Here is a 22,583-nt window from a genome sequence, read left to right on the forward strand (position 1 = left end):
GGGGAGGCGCGGCGACGCACCGTACCGGGCCGTGCCTGGAAGCGCGCCCCCCCCTCCCTCATGCCCATCCTCTCCCGTCTCTAACACCCCCCCACACACACCCCCACCCCCCAGGGGGCCCGCCCGGGGCCCGGCCGCTTGCGGCGGGGGATTGGGTTGGGAGGTTCGGGCGGGGGGGCGCCCAGGGGGAGCTGGGGGCTGCCGGGGGGCGGAAGGGGCCGGGGGAAAGGGGATCCTGGGGCGGCAGAAGCAAGCGGTGCGACCCGGGGGGGAGGCGTGGGGAGAGAATGGGCAAGGGGGGCGGAGGCCTGGGGCGTGGGGGGGAGGAAGGGAAGGAAGGGCGGGAAAGGGACGGGGGCCGGGATGCTGGGGGAGGCGGACGGCCCGGCCGAGGATGGGGAGGCGGGCAGGGCGGATGCGGGATAAACCATCGGGTAGACGCCCCGTCCGGGTCCCCCGCTGGGGGTTCCCGGACTGGGAAGTTCCCTGCACCGAGGGTGGCGGCGGCAGGGCTCCCCAGCTCGGCTGGCTGGGGCCCGGTTCCCCCCCCCTCCCCAGCTCCTTCTCCTCCACCCCTCCGGGCCCCCCTTTTAAGCCCTCCCGCGACCAGCTTCCCGGGCCTCGGACCCCCCATCTGCCCGGAGGCAGGGCCCCAGTTGGAGGGCGGGTCATCGGAACGGGTCAAGCCGGTGGGGCAGCCGGAGGGTGGGGTTGGATGAGGACCAACCTGGAGCTGGACTCTGGAGCTTGGGCTCGGGGTGTCGCTCTAGGCCGGGTCGGAGGAAGGGTCAGCGCCTCCCCCCCCCTACCCAGCAGTGGAATTTTGATTTGGGGAGGAAAAGCGAGGGGGGGGTCCAACAATCCTTTCACCAGGGTGGGAAGGCAATCCTGGGGCGGTCGGGGCCGGCAATCCCCCACCCCGGATTATCGGCCCGGAACGCTAGGGACAGAAGCTGCTTTGTGCTCAAGCCCAAAGTAGGGGGATGGGGCTGGGAGGGTGGAGGGGGTGTAAGAAAGGAAGGGGGGTTTGAGGCCTACCCCCCAAGGGGGCCCAGGGGGACCCTGTGAAGCTCTGGACCAGGTTTCTCCGTCACTCACTACCTTCTCACTCCTTTCTAGCCCCCTAAGGGGTAGGGGGATAATCTGGGGAGGACGTGCCTTTAAAAAGCCGAATGTTGGGGGGCGGAGGGGTGGTCAGCTGGTTGAAATATGGCCGGAATGTTCAGCCCTAGGCCCCAGATTATAAGACCTATACCTTTTCACCCTTACAGGCTGGCTCTCCGCGCTGGCCTCCCGTCTCTTTTCCCCTTCGGTGAAATCCATCCCAGTCAATTCTTTCCCCTCCCCCCCTCTTCTGGTCTCCACCTTCTAAGACACGCCCCCCCCATCCTTAGCATGCCATATCTTCCTTCGCTCCCTATTGCCTCCCTTATGGGCCCCATTCTTCATAAAGGGCTTTCGGAACCCTTTTCATCCTCCTAACCCTTTTCCAACCACCCCAACCAGTCTGGTCACGGGCAGGTTCTAGCCCCAAGGTTCAGATTTTCCCAAACGGGGAGGGGTGTAGGGGGGAGGAGAATCGGTCCCTCCCCTCCCCAGGGATCCGTGTGTCCTAGGAGCTAAACCCTCTACGAGGTGAGAGAGCCAACAGGAGACCTCCTACCCCACCTCCCCCCGCTGCCTTCGTCCCCCCCAACTCCACCCCCTCGCATAAAAACTCTACCCGGCCGGCCCAGTTCCCTCCCTCTCTTGCTCCCCCTGGTGGTTCAAACCCAGGCTTACTCCTCCTCCACCGCCCCCCCTTCCCTCCCTCCCGGCGGGGGGTTTAAAGGGAGGGGTGAGGGAATGAAGGGTGGGACGACGTGGGTTGGACCCCTCCCTGCCGTGCCCTCTGTCTTTCTGTGATTTTCTGCTAATGAGTCCCGTTTTCATCTCTCCGTTCCTCTCTTGCCGTGTCTCCCTGTCCCTGCCAGTTTTGCCACCGTCTCTTTCTCTCAGCCCATCTCCGCCGCTGCCCGAGCTTCTCTGCTGTCTCACCTTCTCGCCGTCTCTTGTTACTGCGGCCGTCAGACTTGATTCTCCATCTCTGCTTCCTTCTCTGGCTCGGGCCCCGCGGCGCGGCCCGCAGCCCCTTCCCCAGCTTGCCTTGCTCCCTCTCCTGAGCGGTCCTCTTCTGTGGCTGGCTGTCTCCCTCACCGCTCCGCTCCCTCTTGGTCACCTTGGCTTTAGTCGGTCTGAGCCCCTCTTCGCTTTGGCTTTAGGACCCCCCTCACTTTCCCATCCTGTATCTTTTTCCTGTCCCTGTCCTTCCCCCACCCGTTTAAGTACCTGTGTGTGTGCTGGCGCGCCTGGCACTTTTAACAATGACAGTGAGGGGCTCGGGGGGTGTGTTTGTGGGGGAAGAGAGCGGTGCCCGGGTCTCCGGCTCCTCTCGCCGCTCTCCGCGCCGGGCACATAGTAGGCGCGGAGCAACTTTGGGCAGGGCGTCACTAACGGCCTTCACCTGTTTCTCCCCTGGCACGGCTCGGCTTCCCAATGCTCAGGGTATGCTGCCCTCAAGTTGTCCTGGGAGTTGCAGGGACAGTGAGAAGGGCTAACGCCTCGGCCATGAGCAGCACCCCCAGACGTCCTGCCTTGGGCACGGGCCCGGGTCCTGGGCCCTTCCGAACAGTGAGTATCATCTCCTCTCGCCGGGGACGCCGGGCGCGCCCCTGCCCCAGCAGCCCCAGCCTCCCCTGTCCTGAGACCCCAGCTGTCCTGGGCGGCTCCGGGGGAGGGGCGGCAGAGCCGCCGGGGCTGGCGGCCGGCGGGAAGGGAAGGGGTCGTTAGGGGGACCTGGGAGCGGGGGAGAGGATGGGACGGCGGCGGGCTTCCTGCCCTTGCCGTGAGCGGGAGCTCGGACGGGGAAGGAAGTTAATGGTAGTCCTCGGGAGCGGAGCCGCGCTTCTGCTCCTGCTTTCCCCAGCCAGGAGTCCTCCCTTCCCTCTGGACCCAGCCCTGCTCGGTGGCATCCCAGGTCCCGCCCGCCCCGCCCCGCGGGTGTAGCTTCAGCCCTCGGCCCCGCCTTCTGTCCCGTTTCGGCCCCGCCCCCTCTCCATGTGGCTGCTCGCCCCACGTGGCCCCCCTCTTTCTCTCGGGGGAAATCATTAACCCCGAGCCCCGCTGCCTTCGCCCAGTTATTGGTCACTGTGGCCCGTCAGACACATGACCAGGAAGGTGCTCGGGCTTGTCCCCTTCCCCCTCCCTCATCACTACACCCCTCACCGGCCATGGACTTCCTCCTGCGGCCTCAGGTGCGAGGGGTCCGCGCAAACCCCCCCCCCCCCCCCCTCCCTTCCCCCCCCTCACCCCCCTCCCCCCCTCCCTTCCCTCTTCTCGTGGCTCTCGTTCCGCCTCCCGTGCGGGCCCGCTTCCCTCCCCCGCGCCTCGCTGGCCCCCTCATCTTCTCCAGGCTCACCTCGCGCCTGCCCTGCCCCTCCCCCGGCTTATTATGGGGGTGGTGCGGAGGGCTCCCTGGGAATGGGAGAGCCGGGCGGACGGTCCGGTGCTCCCCGAGGAACCGGCGCCCCCCATCGCCCCCCCGCAGGTGTCCCCACCTCCCGCCCGGCGCTCCCCCCTCCCCTGCCCTTTCTCGGTCACTGACTAGCTGGCACCATCAAGGTTGGAGGGGGAGCCCACTGCCTCGTCCTTGGAGGCTCCGATGCCCTTCAGGGCCCGCGGCTCCTGAGCAAATATTTGGTGGTGGCCGGAGCCGGGGCCCGCTCTGGCGCACGAGGGGACGGGGACGGGTTGCTAGACTCTCGGCCAGACGAGCTCGGCTCCCGCCCGGCTGCCGGCTCGGCTCGCTCCCGCGGGCGGCACAGCGTCCCCTCGCCGCAGCCCTGCCGGCTGCTGCTGCTGCTGCTGCTCTTCCTGCAGGATGACTCAGGTGGGGGGAATGGGCGGCAAGCGCCGGGCGGGAGAGAGCGGGGCGCCCCGGGTCGGAAGCCGGTGCCTGGCCCAGCCCCTGCCCCGGCGGCCGGGCCGGCCTGGGCGCGGGCTTCCTCTGGGTCTCGGGGGCCGGCTTCGCGGGGTGCAGAAGTTCCCAGGGGAGCGCTGCCTCAGGCAGACCCAGAGGGAAAGTCCTCCCTCCCTGACCGAGGCGAGCAACGCCCAGAGACGCGTCCCGGCCTGCGGATTGCGGGAAGGGGACACGGTGATTGTTCCACATTGCAGAAGTGACCCCAGTACAGGAGTGCCCTTGTGGGCGTGGTCCTGGCACGGAGGGGCAGGAAATGAGCAGCGCGGGGACACTGGGGGGGCTAATGGGAGGGAAAGGCCGTCACAGCCGGAGGGGGAAGACTGGGGACCCCTGAGGCTCCATCTCCTCTCCTCCCCGCCCTCTACAGCCTGAGCCAGAGGGCTCAGGCCCCCACGCGGGCCCCGGGTGCCCTCCGTTCGCCGAACCCGAAGACCACGAACTGCACCGCACTTTGGGCCTGGAGCGCTTTGAGGAGATTCTGCAAGAGGCAGGATCCCGCAGCGGGGACGAGCCGGGCCGGAGCTATGGGGAGGAAGACTTTGAGTGTGAGGGGGCGGGGCCCGAGAAGGGCAGGTGGGGGGGAGGCAGGGCCACGGCAGGATGGGGGGCTTTGGGAGTCCCAGTGGGAGGGGGGGCGTACTTAGAATGAAAGGGGCCCCGAGGGAACTGGAGTTTCTAAGAGCGAGCTCCGAAGGGCGGGCGTGGGGGGAAACACCAGGAGGCTAGGGAAGGGGCATGGGCCCACCCCCTCAAACGGAGTTTGCCATCCTCTGCCAGACCATCGCCAGTCTTCCCACCACATCCATCACCCACTCTCTACCCATCTGCCTCCTGATGCCCGCCGGAGAAAGAACGCACAGGGTCCGGGCAGAAAGCAGCGCAAACGCCCAGGAGCTTCCCCCACAGGAGAAACCCCCACCATTGAGGAGGGTGAGGAAGACGAGGATGAGGTCAGTGAAGTGGAGACTGGTCGCACAGCTCCCCAGCTGTCTCCAAGCTCCACCCCTAGTTCTGTCCAGGTAAGTGGACAGAAAAACCGAGCTGCGCCCCCCTTCCCCCTCTTTGGAAACTGGTGGGAGCGGAGTGAGGAAAGGGCTTGGACCTGAAAAGTTCTCGCTCTTTAGTTGATTTGCCGTTTTAGTTCTTCCTCCAGGAGGATGATAGTACCACAGACCGAAAACCTGAGGGACCTGTTCCTTCTCCCCCACCACAACCCTCCCACCAAGAAACGAGCCCCAGAGCCCCCAAAGGGGCCCAGCCTGGGTAAGTATCTCCTGCTCCCCAAAAATATTTGCTGTGCTCAAAAAATTTAGTCAGAGGTCTGCCCTTTGGCGACTTCCCTTCTAGTTAAGAACGCTGCTCAGGAATTGCCAGGTGAAAACCACATTCCATCCCTAGTAAAAACCCAAGTAAAAGTTAAATCACCTTAAGGGAACTAGTAGTGGAATTTCCTAAAGTCTGGCCACACCCCAGGCTTTCTTCTTATCCCATCAAAATGCCTTTCACTCTTTAAGCCTCAGTTAAGTGCCTTCTCCTGCCTGAACTCAGAGCCTGGGGCTCTTCTCCAAGTCTCTTTTTATTTTCTCTCCCTCCCTCCCCCCTTTTCAACTTTTTTTTTTACTCATCCTTAAAGCTCAGTTTTTTCCTGAAGCCTCTTCTTCCTCCAGCTGGAAATGAACCTCTCCCTCCTCTCAAATAAGATCCAACTATGTATCTCCAACTTTCTCTGCCCCTTTTCCACTCCCTTGGCTGAAAATGTTTTTCCCCTAATCAAATTTTCCTAGATAGAACATTTTGTTCTTTTTTCTCTATTACATGTTATATCCCGGCAGATTATAAACTCACTGAGGGCAGTGACTCATTTTTTCCAGAAGAGTGCATTGTATATATATTTAAACTGTTTAGTTGTATTGAATTAACATCGTACCTTGTATTATAAGCGTTTGTCTCCTTTTAAAATCCTCTCTACTAACTAGTAAGTTTCATCAACGTAGGAAGATTTCTATCTTATTCATATTTTACACCCACAGTGTGTTGTACATTTGTTGATGGCTACAGTGAAGTGAGTTCTTTAAAAAACAATTCCAGTTCATATAATTTGTTGCTTGCTTTCTGTTGTTCCCTTTGAGAGAATTTAAAAGGAGAAAAAAATAATTATTAAACTCTGTGTTCTAAGCACTAGAAATAAGTGAGATAGCCTGCTTTCAAGGAGTTTATGCTCTAATGAGGCTGGACTACGTAAAGGGGATTGGGGAAGGGGAAGAGATGAAAAACAAGAAACCCACAACACCCCTGCAAGGCAAAAATCAGATTAAAATGTCTTTGGAAAATAATTTTTAAATGAATAAAAATACAATAGAATTTAGATCACATTAACAAAGCAGCCCTTGGGGATCTTTATGTAAATGGGAGTTTAGTAAGTAGGTCCTTCTCCCTTTCCACCCTCTCACAGGGCTGGTGAAATAATCCCAAGATCAGTCACTTGACATGGCCTTTTCTAGAAGCAGTGATAATATGGATTTAATTACTGTGTCCAGAGAAAGAGATGGGAACGGGAACAGGGTGAGCTAGCTGTGGAGTCAGGGTCTGCTAGTCTGATTTAGGACAGGCTAGGTATGATATGCTGGGTTAGGTGAAGTCTAGTTCACTGGGGCCAGCCAGAGGCCTCAGCCACAGGGCAGGCTCTCTAGGGCTCCTCAGTGGATGTAATTTCCAGGGCCTGGGGACATGGCTGGGCAGGGATTCTAGAGGGTCTGGGGTGGGTGGTGGGAGCAGGGAGGGGTGGATCTGTAGCATGACTGAAACACAACAATCATTGTGGGCAAAGTTGGAAGGCATAACTACCATGGGCCATGTGTGGTTAGAAGAAAATGGTTCAAACTCAGGGTACTGCCGTGAGTCTGGGTGACTCACTCCCATGGCCCTGCCCCCAGTCTTGGGCGGTGACTAATGTGAAATAGGAAGCATATATGTAGTGGAAAGCTGTATTTATTGAATGTGGAACAAGCTAACCATAAGTAGTTTAGATGATTCCAGGTTGTTGTTTGGTTTGGGGTTTGTTTTTTTGTATTTATAATATCCAAAGTAAGGAACTAGGAGATTGCTATGTGTCTTCTGGGGGGGGCGGGACTGGAACAATAGTTTACTTTAAAGTTTGTAAAGTGCCTTACATACATTATCTTATCCTTCTGTGAGGTGAGTATTATCTCCACTTTATAGATAAGGAAACTGACCCAGAAAGTTAGATTACCCCCAGGGTTACACAGCTAGTAAGTGACTGAGACCCAAATGGAGCTCCTTCCTGCCTCCAAGTTCAGAACTCGGTCTGCACCTAACTGTCTCGGAAAAGTCCCAGAAAATGTCCCAGAAAATGTGTTCTGTTTTGGGGATTATAAAGCTAGAGGAATATGGAGAAGGGGCTTGGCTCAAATGAAAAGGCCTCCCTGAGGAGCTCAGACCTAATCCTCCAGACCTAAGTTCAGTAGCTGTTTCAAACAGTAACTGTGTGACTCAGGGTAAGTCATATGCCTCAGTATCTTTACTTCCCAGGGGTGTTATGAGGAGAGAAGGACATATCTGTTAGAGCCCTTGGAAACTTTAAAGTGTAGCTAGGCCTTTAAGAATACCTTAGCAGGATAGGAAGGCCCCTCAGGAAAAGGAAACAGCCTAAGCAAAGACACCATTGTAGGAACAATGGTAACCTTGGGAGTTACTGTCGAGGGATCTGTGGGGGAAGGGGACAGGTGGTGTAGGGGCAGAACTTGGAATTTAGGATTGATAAGACGGCCGGGGTAATATTTGGACTGGAGTCTTAGTTTGAAAACGAAATCAAGCTGCTGTGCTTATTTGCCACGTTTTGGGACCAAGAGGCTGGTATAAGTGGACACTGGCTTTGCCCTGTGTCTGGAGCATAGCTGCCTCATTCTTTGCCACCTGCACGGGCAGGGGGGTAGCAGAATGGCTTACAGGTGGCTTGCTTTTCCAGGGCTCCGGCAGAAGAGGCATCCGGAGGTGCCGTGGGGGGCGAGGATGGGGGAGCCTCAGGGCGGGCTCCTGCCAAGGCCCTACCTGGGCACCGCAGCTACAACCTGCAGGAGCGCCGCAGAATCGGGAGCATGACAGGGGCGGAGCAGGCCTTGCTGCCCCGCGTGCCCACGGATGAGAGTGAGGCCCAAACCTTGGGCACGGCTGACCTGGACCTCATGAAAAGTGAGCCCCCCCTGGCCTGGTGATGGACAGGCCTTCAGAGATTAAGAGGGAGGGGAGGAGGGCTGCCTGTCCTTTCTTTCATATCTTCCCCCCCCTCCCTTCCTGCCTTGCCCATCACTCCCACACACCCCTACCCCTCTCTGTCCCTCACAGGTCACCGCTTTGAGGATGTCCCGGGTGTTCGGCGCCACTTAGTGAGGAAGAATGCCAAGGGGCCTGTGCAGGGCGGCCGGGAGGGGAGAGAGCCCGGCCCCACGCCTCGGACTCGGACCCGGCCTCCCCACCAGCCCCATGAGGTGATGCACCCCTCCTCTTCTCCAAAAATCATTCCTTCCATGTTTAATTTTTCAAAGCACACCTGATGCTCACATCTCCCTAGTGTCAGTAAGCAGGGGCTCTGGAAAAACAGAGGGCCCCAGAGGCCTTCCTCTAAGCCCAGACCATGTCTGGTCAGGGATTTGGGCCCAGGTTTCCCAACCTAGTTTTCTTTCTACTGCACCACATTTCACTCCCAACATAAAGGTAAAGACAACAGCAGACTTCGTAACCCGGTCTCCCCCCCCCCCCCCCCCCCCCCCCCCCCCCCCCCCCCGCCCCCCGCCCCAACTCATTACACAGAATCCCCTCTCCACCATCCCTACTGGATCCCCTGCTTCTCCTCTCCCCCAGGTGTTTGTGGAGCTGAATGAGCTCTTGCTGGACAAGAACCAGGAGCCTCAGTGGAGAGAGACTGCACGCTGGATCAAGTTTGAGGAGGATGTGGAGGAGGAGACTGACAGATGGGGAAAGCCCCATGTTGCCTCACTCTCCTTCCGAAGCCTCCTGGAACTTCGGAGAACCCTGGCTCACGGTAACAACCCTCTTTACTAGTCTCCCTGGCCTGCTCTGTAGGCATCGGTGGTACTTCTGGCCCAGTTTTCACTGAGTACCCATGATCTCTCCTTCCTTGTCTTGGTACTTTGTGCATTACTGACTGGCCCTCCCACCCCATTCCCAAAACCCACCCCCCAGCAACTCTCCTCTGTGGATGTAACACACTGTGCAGGATGTCAGCGGACAACTTAGGCAGGCAACATGCCGAGCTAGCATGCAACATCTCTGTTGTGTTCTGACATCCATATTTGTGATGTCAACAACTCCAATCATCAGTTTTTCTGTTTTTCACGTATTTCTATTTGTTTCCGGGTGTGGAATATTAATGATACAGTAACACTTCACTTATCTGATAGCCGTTGTCATGGAACAGGCCGTGCTGCATCAGTTGAAGACTTAACAACAAAACCGTATTTAACCATTTTAGTGAAGATTTTTTTCTAAATTGGAGTACATACTCCCTTGCCTTCTTAAATGGAGACTATGAAACATTTTCTGGATAACTCAATCATAATTGTGAATGTTTGTTGTAGTTCTGCGTTACAATCCTATACTATCTATACTAAATGGCTCCTAAGCTTCTGGACCTTTTGTTGTTGGCTGTCCTTGCTGCTTTGAGGGTGCTTGTCTTTACCAGTGAGCCCACTTTCTAATTTGCTGCATCTGATTTGCTTTGGACCTAGAAATCAGGTGACTAAGCCTGTTAAGATTGAAGCAAATTAAACAGATAAGAGAACCCTAGAGAGTCAACTAAAAAAATTGAGAAGGTAACCTTGGAAGAGTTGCAGGATATAAATAAATCTACATAAACCATCAGTATTCCTCTAAATAACCAACAAAACTCAGCAGAAAGAGCTTTAAAAAAGTTTCAGAATAACTACAGAAGAGAGAATATACCTATGAAGACTAAACTCTATGAATCTAACTATAAACATTTTTCATAAAAATAAAAACCTAAATGATTTGAGAAACACTCATTGTTGATGAGTAGGTCAAGCCAATATAATAAACATTATATAACCCAATCTCTCTTCAGTGCTGCTCCAACAATATGGTCAAAAAAATAGTTTACAGAGTTAGAAAAAAGCATGATGGAACAAATGGTAAAAAATCTAAAATAGGAAGGAAGGGGGCCCTAAACTATTACAAAACATCATTATTGAAATGATGTACTGGTTTAAAAAAAACAAGTTGATCAGTGGAAACAGTAAAATGATTTTTTAATAAATCCAGTCCAGTCACTAGAGGAAAGTTTCACTATACAGTCTGGTAGAAATTAGGCATGGACCAATACCACACACCAAATACCATTATAAACTCCAAATGGATTGGTATATGATCTAAATATAATATAAGAGATCACATCATAAATTAGAAGAACAAGAAAGAATTTACCTTTCAGATCTATGGATAGGGAAGAGTTTTCAACTAAATAAATGATAGAGAGGATCACACAGGTGAAATGGACAATTTTGACTTAATAAAATTTAAAATTTTTGGCACAAACAAAATCTAATTCAGTAAAATTTAAAAGGGGAAACAGGAAATTTATAAGACAAAAGTCATTCTCTCATTAGATAAATGGTCCAAGGTTCTAAACGGGCATCTTGGAAAGAAAGACATCCTAGGCGTCAACAATTATATGAAAACACTTTGTTACTTAATCTAGTAATTAGAAAAATGCAAATTAATGTAAACTTGAGGTTCTACCTTCTGCACAGTAGACCAGCATTAATGATAAAGAAAATGACATATGGGGCAGCTAGGTGGCGTAGTGGATAGAGCCATCAGCCCTGAAGTTGGGAAGACCCGAGTTCAAATCAGATCTCAGGCACTTAACTGCATTACACACATCTAGCTGTGTGACCCATGGCAAGTCACTAACCCCAATTACCTCAGTAAAAAAAAGAAAAATGACATATTTTGAGGAGTTGAGAAAATAAGTACAGTAATATATTGGGGGCAGAATTGTGAATTAGTCTAGTTATGCTGGAAAGCAATTTGGAATTATGCTCCAAAATGTAATATGCTTTGCATACTCTTTGCACCCAGCTAAAACACTACTAGGCCTTTACCCCCCCAAAGAAATCAAAAAAAGGAAAAGGACTTATGTGAACAAAGATATTTATAGCAGCTCTTTTTTGTGGGAGCCAAAAGTCGGAATAAAATTGTGATATAGGAATATGAAATATTATTGTACCTTGAGAAATTGACAGCCTCAGAAAAAACTGGGGAGACCTCTTATACCAAATGAAAAGAGAACTAGGAAAACAAGCTATGTCATGGGAATATGGAGGAAAAAAAAACCAGAAAGTAGGCTCAGAATGAAGGTTGGAGGGTTTTTGGAAAAGTTTATAAGTTTTTGATTTCTGAGGATTTTGTCTACTTCTGATTCTTAGCTAACTAGGATACAGATAGTGAAGTTTTTCAGATAAGTGCCATCTGTAAAATTTTGTATTCCTGAACAATGCCAAGGGTGTTGTTTCTAGAGTGATCATATATTGTGTCTGATCTTAGTGTATGCAGTCAAAGGGATGGTAAGTCTTTGAATTTCTTTTTTTCTTTTAAATTTTTAAGACACTTGAACCTTATGAAATTTATGTGTTCAGGACCAATTCTGGAAACAGACATATAAGAATCAATTATAGGGAACTGTGGACTATGTTACCTGGAAAACTGATAGGTGAAAATTGTCATAAAATATTTGAGCACTAGACACAAAAGTATTGCGGTCCCCAGTCCTGGTAAAGCTTTATCAAGGATGCTTAAGGCTGAATATCATAATGAAGATTTCTGCCAGTTAGGAGGTTGAATAAGATGACCTCACAAATGTCCTTTGTAACACTGAGATTCTATCCTACTTGGGCAATTTTCACAACAAATCTACAAGTGTTGCAGAGCTTATTTTGTGGCAAAGTGAGGTAGCTTTGTTTCAGGTCACTGCCAGTCAGTGGCAGAAGTAGGCCTAGAGCCTAACTCTGGCCTCTGAACTCAAAGACTTCACTAAGACGACTGCTATCTTTTTCATCGTCCCCTGGCCTTAGGAATCAGGAGCACCTTTGGAACGTTGCATCCCAGGCCCCAGTTTCTGGTTGCTCCTGCTTGTACTCTTGGCCATCCAACCCAAAGGGTGTTATGGTAGTTCCTTCTCTCCATCTTCCCATTTGCACTCGTAGGGGCAGTCCTCCTAGACCTGGATCAGCAGACACTGCCAGGGGTGGCACACCAGGTGGTAGAACAAATGGTCATCTCTGACCAGATCAAGGCTGAGGACCGAGCCAATGTGCTTCGGGCCCTGCTTCTGAAACACAGGTAAGCCGTTTCCTGTCCCCTTGTTGTAAAGGTACTCCTTCCCCTACTGCCTTTCTATAGAGGTTCCCTCTGACTCTTGTCTCCCCTCCCCCAAAGAAATCTATTCCTCTCATCTGTGTACATTATGGAGACTGTCACCGAAAACCAAGGATCCACACCCTGTACAGGAAATGTTCCTTTCTGCACAGTCACCCTAGCCAAGGTTCCCCTTCCTCCTTCTACATGCACAGCCTCCTTCGTTTCCTTATCTCTTTATCTCTCTCTCTCTCAGCCATCCAAGTGATGAGAAAGATTTCTCCTTTCCCCGGAACATTTCTGCCGGCTCGTTGGGGTCCCTGCTTGGGCATCACCATGGCCAGGGGGCTGAGAGTGACCCCCATGTCACCGAACCTCTGATTGGGGGTGTTCCTGAGATCCGTCTGGAGGTAGAGAGAGAGGTGAGGAAGATGTTGGTGAGAGAAGGGGGAGACATGTTATAATGATGCTGTGATGTGGCTAGTATGGCATGTGCTTTAACAATGGCAGAATGCTTTCTGTCAGCTGGCCTCTTGGAAGAATGGTAAGATCATCTCCATTTTCTCATTAAGGACATCGAGGCACAGAAAGCTTAAATGCCTTGGCCATCGTCCCACATCTTGTTAACTTGAATGTGACTTCAGACTTTAATGACTCCCACTAGTGCTTTCTGCATGGAGCCCCAAGGCCACCTGAGCCCAGCTGTGCCCTCCCCACAGATAGGTGACGCTGGATGAGTCATTCTGTCTTTCCTTGTTATCAGTTGGCTTCTTGGTTAAGTGGCAGTAGTAGTAATACTTTATTCCTCTCGGGGATTGTTGGGAGAAGTGCTTTCTAAACTTATAATGATATCAGAGTGTGTTGGTAATTATTTTAGTTATTAATAACAGCAACAACCACTTCTGGGTCTCAGTGTCCTCATCCATCAAACAGTGACAGCTTACATCTGTTTACTTCACAGAGATATTAGGAGGATGCATAAGTTTTGAGTGATGTTGTGGGGAGGTAGATGGACTAAGCTGTCCCTCTCTTTTTCCATTCCAGCGGGAGCTGCCTCCTGCTGCCCCTCCTGCAGGTATAACTCGGTCCAAGTCCAAACATGAGCTAAAGCTGCTGGAAAAAATTCCTGAGAACGCAGAGGCCACTGTGGTGCTCGTAGGTATGAGGGCTTCAAGCTTGGTTCAAGGAGGGTGGGTAACAAGGCTGTGATTTAGGGAGAATGGGTGGTTTGGGAAATAGGATGTTTCCTCTTTTCACCTGCTTCTCCTGGTAACTTCTGTGCCCTTAGTCTAAATAAAGTTAGTTCCTGGTTCCTACCTATGGCTCTGAATACTAATACAGGAACTAACTTCTTTTTCACTTATTTATTTATTTTAAATTATAGTTTTTTATTTACAAGATATATGCATGGGTAATTTTTCAGCATTGACAGTTGCGAAACCTTCTGTTTCAACTTTTCCCTCCTTCCCCCCCCACCCTTTCCCCCAGATGGCAGGATGACCAATACATGTTAAATATGTTAAAGTATAAGTTAAATACAATATTTGTATACATGTCCATATAGTTATTTTGCTGCACAAGAAGAATCAAACTTTGAAATAGTGTACAATTAACCTGTCTTTCACTTTTTAAAAAAAAAATTATTTTCACCCAGTTATATTTAAAATCAATAATTAGTTTTTCAATAGCATGCTTTAGTCTCCTTCAGTTATTCCTTTGGCGGCACATAGCATTTTTCATCCTAAATCCTTTGGGGTTGTCTCAGATTATCTGATTGCTGAGAATAGCAATAGAAAAGTTATTCATAGTAGTTCATTGTACAGTATTGCTGTTACTGTATACAATGTTCTTCTTCTGGTTCTGCTTATTTCACTTTGCATCAGTTCATATCAGCCTGCTTGTCATTTCTTATAGCACAATACAATAATATACCATAATTCATTTAGCCATTCTCCAATTGATGGGCATCCTCTCAGTTTTCAGTTCTTAGCCATCACAGAAAGAGGTGCTAGAAATACCCTTGTACAAATAGATCTTTTTCATCTTTTTTTGATCAGCCCCTTTCACTTCTCCTCCTGGGTAGACACATCCTCTCTCAAGCTTTTCCCTTAGGCCTCTCTTCTTTCCCTTTTGACCTTCTTCATCCTCATATACCTCCTTTTCCAACCCCTACTTTGTTCTTTTCCCACCATAAGTAATCACCCCAAACACTGGACTTGAGGATTAGGAGTCTCAACTGTCTCTCATGAGTTTGGTAAATCACTGGACTTCCCCTGACAACTTCCTCATTTATAAAAAAAATAATGCATTTAGCCACTACTTCTGTCAGCTGGAGTACTCTATTAGTATAATGACTGTCTATTCCATGGACTGAGGAATTATTCTCTCTTTCTGGAGACCAAGTTCCCTTGTTTTTTGCCAAGATTCCCTCCCATCCCCCAGATTAGGGGAACTTGCCCTGGCTCCTTCAAACTCAGGAGCCAGCTTTCTCTGCCTTTTGCCCTTACCCCAGGCTGTGTAGAGTTCCTGTCGCGCCCCACCATGGCCTTTGTGAGGTTGCGGGAGGCTGCTGAGCTGGACGCTGTTCTCGAAGTGCCCGTGCCCGTGCGCTTCCTCTTCCTGCTCCTGGGACCTAGCAGTGCCAACATGGACTACCATGAGATCGGCCGCTCCATCTCCACCCTCATGTCCGACAAGGTCAGCCTGGCCACTCCTCTGCGTCCCTCCTGCAGTAGAGCCTTTCCAGGCTCACCTCTGGCCCCCAGAGGGTGCCTTCAGTTAATGAATACTCATGGTCAGGACACCGGGCACTGCCCAGGCAACTTAGACCCAATGCTGCTTGAGTGGCTGACGGCCTAGCCGGTCTGTCCTTTCTGCCTTGTGCCCGCTGGCTGATCATAGAAGGGTCGGGTGGTCTCGTATGGAGCTCTGTGCACAGCTGATGCCCCGCTTTTCTGTATGTGCCCTCCCCTGTCCTGGCAGCAATTCCATGAAGCGGCCTACCTGGCAGACGAGAGGGAAGACCTGCTGACGGCCATCAATGCCTTCTTGGATTGCAGTGTGGTGCTACCCCCCTCCGAGGTGCAGGGCGAGGAGCTCCTCCGATCTGTTGCCCACTTCCAGCGGCAGATGCTCAAGAAGCGCGAGGAGCAGGGCCGGCTGTTGCCCATGGGTGCTGGGCTGGAGCCCAAGTCCCCCCAGGACAAGGGTACGGGGGCCGTGCACTGGGCTGGGTGAGGGTGGGCAGTAGGCCGTGCCCAAGATGGAGATATTTCTGTAAGGTGGGGGAGATGGGGCCAGCATGCCAACTTAGAGAAGAGCAGAGTTCTGGTGCTGGCATCTAGAGTTGGGTTTGGCTGGAGGACATGGCGGGCAGGGTAGGGAGCGGCTCCAGAGCTTTACAGTTTAAAGGTTCTGCCTCAGCCGAGGGAATTTGTGGGTAATCAGATTTGGGGGACCCACTCGGGAAGGAGGTTGTCCCTGACGGAGGCCGGGGTTGCAGCGCTCCTACAGATGGCGGAAGCAGCCGGGGGAGGGGACGATGATGATCCTCTTCGGCGTACGGGCCGGCCCTTCGGAGGGCTGATCCGGGACGTGCGACGGCGTTATCCTCACTACCTGAGTGACTTCCGAGACGCGCTGGACCCCCAGTGTTTGGCAGCCATCATCTTCATCTACTTTGCTGCCCTGTCCCCTGCCATCACCTTTGGGGGGCTACTCGGTGAGTTGGGGAATTGAGGACTGTGGGGCCAGGAAGGCATGAGAAAGTAGAATCCCTGGGCCTCGACCATGAGGGGACTTCGCTAGCACTTGCATCTCTTCCCATCTCAGGAGAAAAGACAGAGGATCTCATTGGTGTGTCCGAGCTCATCATGGCCACAGCTCTCCAGGGGGTGATCTTCTGCCTGCTGGGCGCCCAGCCTTTGCTCATCATTGGCTTTTCTGGGCCCCTGCTGGTCTTTGAGGAAGCCTTCTTCTCGGTAAGGGTGATCAGAGTCTGTCGGGTGGTGGCAGGGTGTGTAGTGACAGGGCTGAGAGGCTCACCACCAGGTACTGACCGCTTGCCTGCTCTCTGGGAGGTGACAGGTAAGAAAGCTGGACTTGGAATGAGAAAGACCTAGAGTGGAATTCTGCCTCAGACCTCAGAGCTCCAAGACTCTGGGCAATCACTGAATGTCCCAGAGCCTCGGTTTCCTTATCTGGCAAATATGGGGAATGAGGCTAGCCCCTGCATCACAGGGATCAAGAGGAGCTCTCTCCTGGCAGCTCCCCTAACCTGGACTTGAGCTACAGCCCTTCCCTTCTCCCTTGACCAGTTTTGCCGTTCCAATGGCCTGGAATACCTGGTGGGTCGAGTGTGGATCGGGTTTTGGCTGGTGCTCCTGGCTCTGTTGATGGTGGCACTAGAGGGCAGCTTCCTCGTCCGCTTCGTCTCCCGATTCACCCAGGAGATCTTTGCTTTCCTCATCTCCCTCATTTTCATTTATGAGACCTTCTTCAAGCTGATCAAGGTGAGCAGCTCCCTTTTCAATGGGTATCTCTTTCAGGTTATGTTAGTGGAAGGGGCCAGTTTCCCATGAAAATCTATCTGTTCCCTAAGTGACTTGTTCCTCTGATCTCTGTATCTGTGGTAGTTTGGTACAAAATACACAGAGAAGATGGCTGCTACCTTTATCAAAGGGAACAGTTGCTAGTAAATAGGTCTGTGTGATAAGAAAGATTACTTTGACACATGTGAAGAGTAAATGAGAGACCAGAAATTCTCTGGTCAGACAAGTTACAAGGTTCTTATAAATAGTTGAGATCATGGGCAAGGAAGACTTGAACCTGGATGGTAAAAATGGATAATTACAATTGGGTGTACGTAGTAATTAGCTGAATGTAAGGAGAAAAGAAAGGGAAGAACAACCTAGGAGACTGGGATGATGGGTGATGAATGAGTTTCGGTTTGGAGATTTTGAGTTTGAGGAAATGGCAAAACTTCAAAGTGAAGATGTACAGGGCTGGAGCGTAGAAGAGAACTTGGGCCTGGAGACAGATTTGGAAAGCATCTGTATAGAAGTAATAATTAAAGGCATGATATGTAGATAATTATGGGATAAAGAGAAGAGGGATAGGGATGCAGTCGGGTACAAAAATGCATTTAGGGAAGAGGAAAGGGAGCAAGCAAGGGAGAACCAAGAGAATTCATTCCCATGAAAGCCAAAGGAAACAAAGAATGTTTAACAAGGTCAGACATTGCAGAAGTAAAGGAGAATGATGACTGGCTAGAGATCAGTGGATTTAGTAGATAGCTTCCATGATTTCTGCTACAAAACTGGGTTTGAAGAGGGTGAAAATTAGGAGTGGCCATGACTAATGAGAGTCAGTAAGAGTTAACTGATTTTTGAGTGGCTGTGATCTGAGGGCCTCTTCAGACAACATGAATTCCTAATGGACCAAGTCAGCACAGTTAGGAGTAGGAGCAGAGAAAATGAATGGTGAGGGTGATCCTGGAGTTGCTTGTTTAGCAGGGGAGGGCCCAACAGAAAAACAAAGAAGCAAAGGATTCAAAGGTTGTAGGAAAGAGCAAAGTTAAAATGGATGATTGTTGGGTTAAGGCTGGGTAGGGAAGAAAGCAAAGACAAAACAGGAGTTTGGATATTTGGCAAACCTAAAGAGTATCTCCAGAGACTATAAACTCACCCAATCCTTTATTTGGAAATTTTCCTTTCTTTCCTTTCCTTAGTCATACCCATCCTCTAGAGCCCAGCTCAAATGTCCTTTTCACTAAACTTATGTTAGCCTCCTGCCTCAGCCAGAAATAAATGGTTTCCTTACATTTTAACATTACTTTGTATATCTTTTATACAACCAAAATTTTCCCTTTTGTGTTATAGTTTGAGTATATATTTTATTATTTCCTACTAGTCAGTATATTCTTTCCAAGAGGGAGGACTGCTGTTTGTGGTACCTTTAAGTTCCCCTAACCCTCTTGTTCTAAATCTAGTATTTCTTAAAGTTGAATTGAGTATTCTAAGTCCCATTTCTTCCATGAAGGCTTTGAACAACTTTGGTTCATACTCATCTCCACTTTTCTCTACCTTCCATAGATCTTAACTTTTATCTGTTGAGCATAAGTAGAGCTGCCCTCTACTTTCTGTAAATGTTAATCTCCCCTAACCAACTGTCCTGGAGATAGAATAAGGTAGATATTAAGTAAACAAGTGTAGGGTGGCTTGCTTAAATTTTTCCCCCTTCCATCTTCCCAGATCTTCCACGAACACCCACTCCATGGCTGCATTGTCCCAAATGGCTCTGAGTCAGCACAAGTAGAGAATAAAACATGGACAGATGTCATGGTAGTGCTGAGAAATGACAGTATGCCTAGTAAAAAGGAGGGCCGGAAAATGCAAGGTCAGCCCAATACAGCTCTGCTGTCCCTAGTGCTCATGGCCGGGACCTTCTTCATTGCCTTCTTTCTTCGAAAGTTCAAGAACAGCAGATTCTTCCCTGGAAGGGTATGTGGCTCTGTGAGATGAAGATGACTGCCTTTTTCTAGAGGTACATTAAATAGAGGGTTATTTGTTTGTTTTTTCAATGTTTGCTGAGCCTGTAACAATTCCCCATCCAGATCCGAAGAGTGATTGGAGACTTTGGGGTTCCCATTGCAATTCTCATTATGGTGCTGGTGGATTACAGTGTTGAAGACACCTATACCCAGGTGAGAGGCGAGATGGATGGGCACATATCCATACTCTACTAAAAGTATCCAGAGATTGAAGGTCATTTCTCCAATCTCTGAGATCTTAAGAGCTCTGTAATTCTCCTTGCCCTGTAACCTCCCTACTCCCTATTTTCTGTTAAAACTGATTATTTTTGCTTAGTATTCACTTTTCTTTTGAGCACAGCAGACTGTTGGTGTTGGTCAATCTCTTGTAAACTCCTCATGGCCCTTGACCTCTGCCTTTGCAGAAGCTGAGTGTTCCCAGTGGATTCTCAGTGACAGCTCCTGAAAAACGGGGCTGGGTCATCCATCCTCTGGGCAAAAATGGGGACTTTCCTGTTTGGATGATGATTGCCAGCTTTCTGCCTGCCATCCTTGTGTTCATCCTCATCTTCATGGAGACTCAGATCACAACGTGAGTCTGAATTTGGAGGATTCCTGTGGGAAGAAGTACCTGAACAACTTGGGATAGGTGTGAATGGAGTGCTGTCCTTGGAGATTAGCGGATAAGATTGTGCAGTTAGACCAAAACCAAGTTATAGAAGCCCTAAGTACCAGACCAATGATTTTGAACCTCACCCATTGGGCACTAGGGAACTACTGAAGATTTTGGTGTGAATGTTGTGACATTATGTCAAAAATGTCAAAAAAGCAGCTAGAAAGAATGTTAGGAGCACTCTTCCTCCATTTTGCAAGTGAGGAAATTCAAACAGATGAGATAAGTGATCTGTCTGCTTACAGTGCTAATCTCACCAGTTAACATAGGTAAGGGCGGTATAAAGAGAGAAGAGGGATAGGGATGCAGTCGAGTACAAAAGTGCATTTAGGGAAGAGGAAAGGGAGCAAGCAACCAAGAGAATTCATTTCCATGAAAGCACTGTGCAGGACAGATTGGAGGAACAAAGGGAATGGATTTGGGGAAATCACCTAGGAAACTTATGGTGCGCTAGGCCTGTCTGAGAATAGCCTGGACTAGGAGGAGGTTCCTATTAGAAATGGAAAGGAATAGGCTTTTGAGATATTTAGAAGGAAGAAAGAGACAGGCAGGTACTTAGATGGGTGGATGCTAGACAGCTGGGATTTAAGACCCAGCTCCCTGTCACATACAAGGGACAGAACGTGGTAATCAACCCTCTTCCTTTTTATGCTTTTAGGCTGATCATCTCCAAGAAGGAACGCATGCTGCAGAAAGGCTCTGGCTTTCACCTGGACCTGCTGCTGATTGTGGCCATGGGAGGTCTTTGTGCCCTCTTTGGTCTGCCCTGGCTGGCTGCTGCTACTGTCCGCTCTGTCACACATGCTAATGCACTTACCGTCATGAGCAAAGCTGTGGCCCCGGGGGACAAGCCCAAGATCCAGGAAGTCAAGGAGCAGAGGGTGACAGGGCTCCTGGTGGCTGTGCTTGTGGGTAGGTTTCCCCTTTCATGGCCTAGGGAGTGGGGGGCTGTGGTAAGCCCGTTGCTTGTACGTTCTCTTTTCTCCCCCAAAGGCCTCTCCATGGTGATTGGGGACCTGCTGCGTCAGATCCCCCTGGCCGTGCTCTTCGGGATCTTCCTCTACATGGGCGTCACCTCCCTAAACGGTATCCAGTTCTACGAACGGCTGCACCTGCTGCTTATGCCACCTAAGCACCACCCTGATGTCACCTACGTCAAGAAGGTGGGCCCCATTGCCCCCTAGCTCTCTTGTCATCAAAGTTCTATCAACCACTCCTCCACCATCTTGAGCTCTTGCCCATTCTCAGTAGACGCTGTCCTCAGCTGGTATCCAGTCACTCTCAAGCTTTGGCTTCCCAAGGGTAAGGGCTTGGGCGGCACCTAGCAGATGAATGGAGGCTTCTCTGAGTGAGAAAATCTGCTGCCTTCCTCTACAGGTTCGGACCCTTCGGATGCACTTATTCACAGCCTTGCAGCTCTTGTGCCTGGCCATCCTCTGGGCTGTCATGTCCACGGCCGCCTCTCTCGCCTTCCCTTTCATCCTCATCCTCACTGTGCCACTCCGGATGGTGCTGCTCACACGCATCTTCACAGAGAGAGAGATGAAATGCGTAAGACCTGCTCCCTAGCCTCCCTAATTCCTTCACCTTTCCACAAGGCCTTCTAGCCTTTTTTTTTTTAACTTGCAATTCCCATGTCCCTTCACAACTGAATTGTTGAAAAATTTCTACCTTGAAACATTCCTTCCTTCCCCTGACTTCAATTTCCCTTTTCCACAGTTGGATGCTAATGAGGCGGAGCCAGTGTTCGATGAGAGGGAGGGCGTGGATGAGTATAACGAGATGCCCATGCCGGTGTAGGTTGCTGGATGGAGGGATGAGACCGAGGGACAGATGGACAGAGGGACTGGGGGCCTTGGGAGGGGGGGATGCGTCCTCCTTCATCCTTCTACCCCTCATTTTTATTTAAATGAATAATTTAAAGTGCTTTGGGCCCCCACATCTCCCCTGGTTCCATGGTTCACTGGGGGAAGGGGAAGAATGAATAATGAGAGATCAGGCTCCCAGAAATCATCCATCTGATTAGCCAAGTCTTTAATAAGAAACTCAATACACAGAAATATGGTACCTTATTCACTCTCCCTGGGTGGTAGGTGGTTCCAACTCCCAAAACAGGAATATCTCTACTTCATGGACCAAAGGCAGCCTTTGCAGACTCCATATCCACATCTGGACAGCTGTTAGAGAAGGGACAGGGGCTGAGGTTCATTGTTTTAGGCATTATATACCTAGTTGTTCAGACAGGAGGATGGGGGATTTGGTGGAATATATTTTATAAGCAAAAAAAGGATGTGTGAAAAACACTCTCCCTGGGGCAAAATCTCCACACATACCCTCCCACTCCCTTACATAGTACTTTTGTTCCTAAAAAAAGCAAAATCTGCTTTTCACCCCTGGCTCCTTTTGCCCCAACCCAGTGCCTCAGAATTCCTTTGCCTGTTCAGTATAGTCTGGTGGCACCATCAAACTTCTTCAGGATCTCCTTTCTGTCAGCAGCTGCTCGTGAGCATGGAAAAAGGGGGAAAGGATACTGAGAGTGGAAAGATTCTTGGTTTCCAGAAACATGGATTCAAGTATTGGCTTTTCCAATAACTGACCATGTAAGCTTAAGCAAGTCATTTTAACGTCTGAGTCTCTTTCCTTTTTGTGTTTTAAAAAAAAAAAAATTGGACTGCAGGTTTTTTCCAGGCATAAAAATCTGGCGTCTGAAAGAATAAAATATGGCGGGCCTAAACATATTTGGAACTTCTGCTTTTTGCTGTAGTGTTATGAGGACCAATCTCTACTTCATCCCAAATATCTTACCTTTCTGTTCCCTTATCTTGATTAAATGCCAGTTTGTATGGTGTGCTAGGGAAAGTTGGGTACTTGATGTTTTTAGGGAGTGGGGACTCTAGTATCTTGAGGGAACCATTATGTACGTGGATGTCAGGCACCAGCAAGATATTGCC

At 50.5% G+C, this 22,583-nt stretch overlaps 1 protein-coding gene across 3 annotated transcripts; it reads left to right on the top strand.

The window, feature by feature from the left end:
- Positions 1–1,931: 1,931 nt before the first annotated feature.
- SLC4A2 (solute carrier family 4 member 2) lies at positions 1,932–22,370 on the top strand. 3 transcript variants are annotated; one of them, XM_031939422.1, is made up of 22 exons: positions 1,932–2,670; positions 4,389–4,566; positions 4,799–5,040; positions 5,163–5,284; positions 8,007–8,230; positions 8,384–8,526; positions 8,900–9,080; positions 12,280–12,415; positions 12,687–12,852; positions 13,475–13,589; positions 14,943–15,127; positions 15,413–15,638; positions 15,933–16,151; positions 16,262–16,410; positions 16,747–16,941; positions 18,682–18,930; positions 19,044–19,133; positions 19,385–19,551; positions 20,291–20,544; positions 20,626–20,795; positions 21,010–21,183; positions 21,352–22,370. In XM_031939422.1, the coding sequence occupies exons 1-22, from the start codon at positions 2,536–2,538 to the stop codon at positions 21,430–21,432; spliced, it is 3,801 nt and encodes a 1,266-aa protein (XP_031795282.1). In that variant the 5' UTR covers positions 1,932–2,535; the 3' UTR covers positions 21,433–22,370. The 3 variants fall into 3 exon arrangements, with proteins under 3 accessions (XP_031795282.1, XP_031795283.1, XP_031795284.1); XM_031939423.1 differs by having other exon boundaries at positions 4,799–4,971; XM_031939424.1 differs by lacking the exon at positions 1,932–2,670 and adding an exon at positions 2,834–3,293.
- Positions 22,371–22,583: the final 213 nt, after the last annotated feature.

Source organism: Sarcophilus harrisii, chromosome 5, assembly GCF_902635505.1.
Source record: "Sarcophilus harrisii chromosome 5, mSarHar1.11, whole genome shotgun sequence".
NCBI classification, from domain to species: Eukaryota; Metazoa; Chordata; class Mammalia; order Dasyuromorphia; family Dasyuridae; genus Sarcophilus; species Sarcophilus harrisii.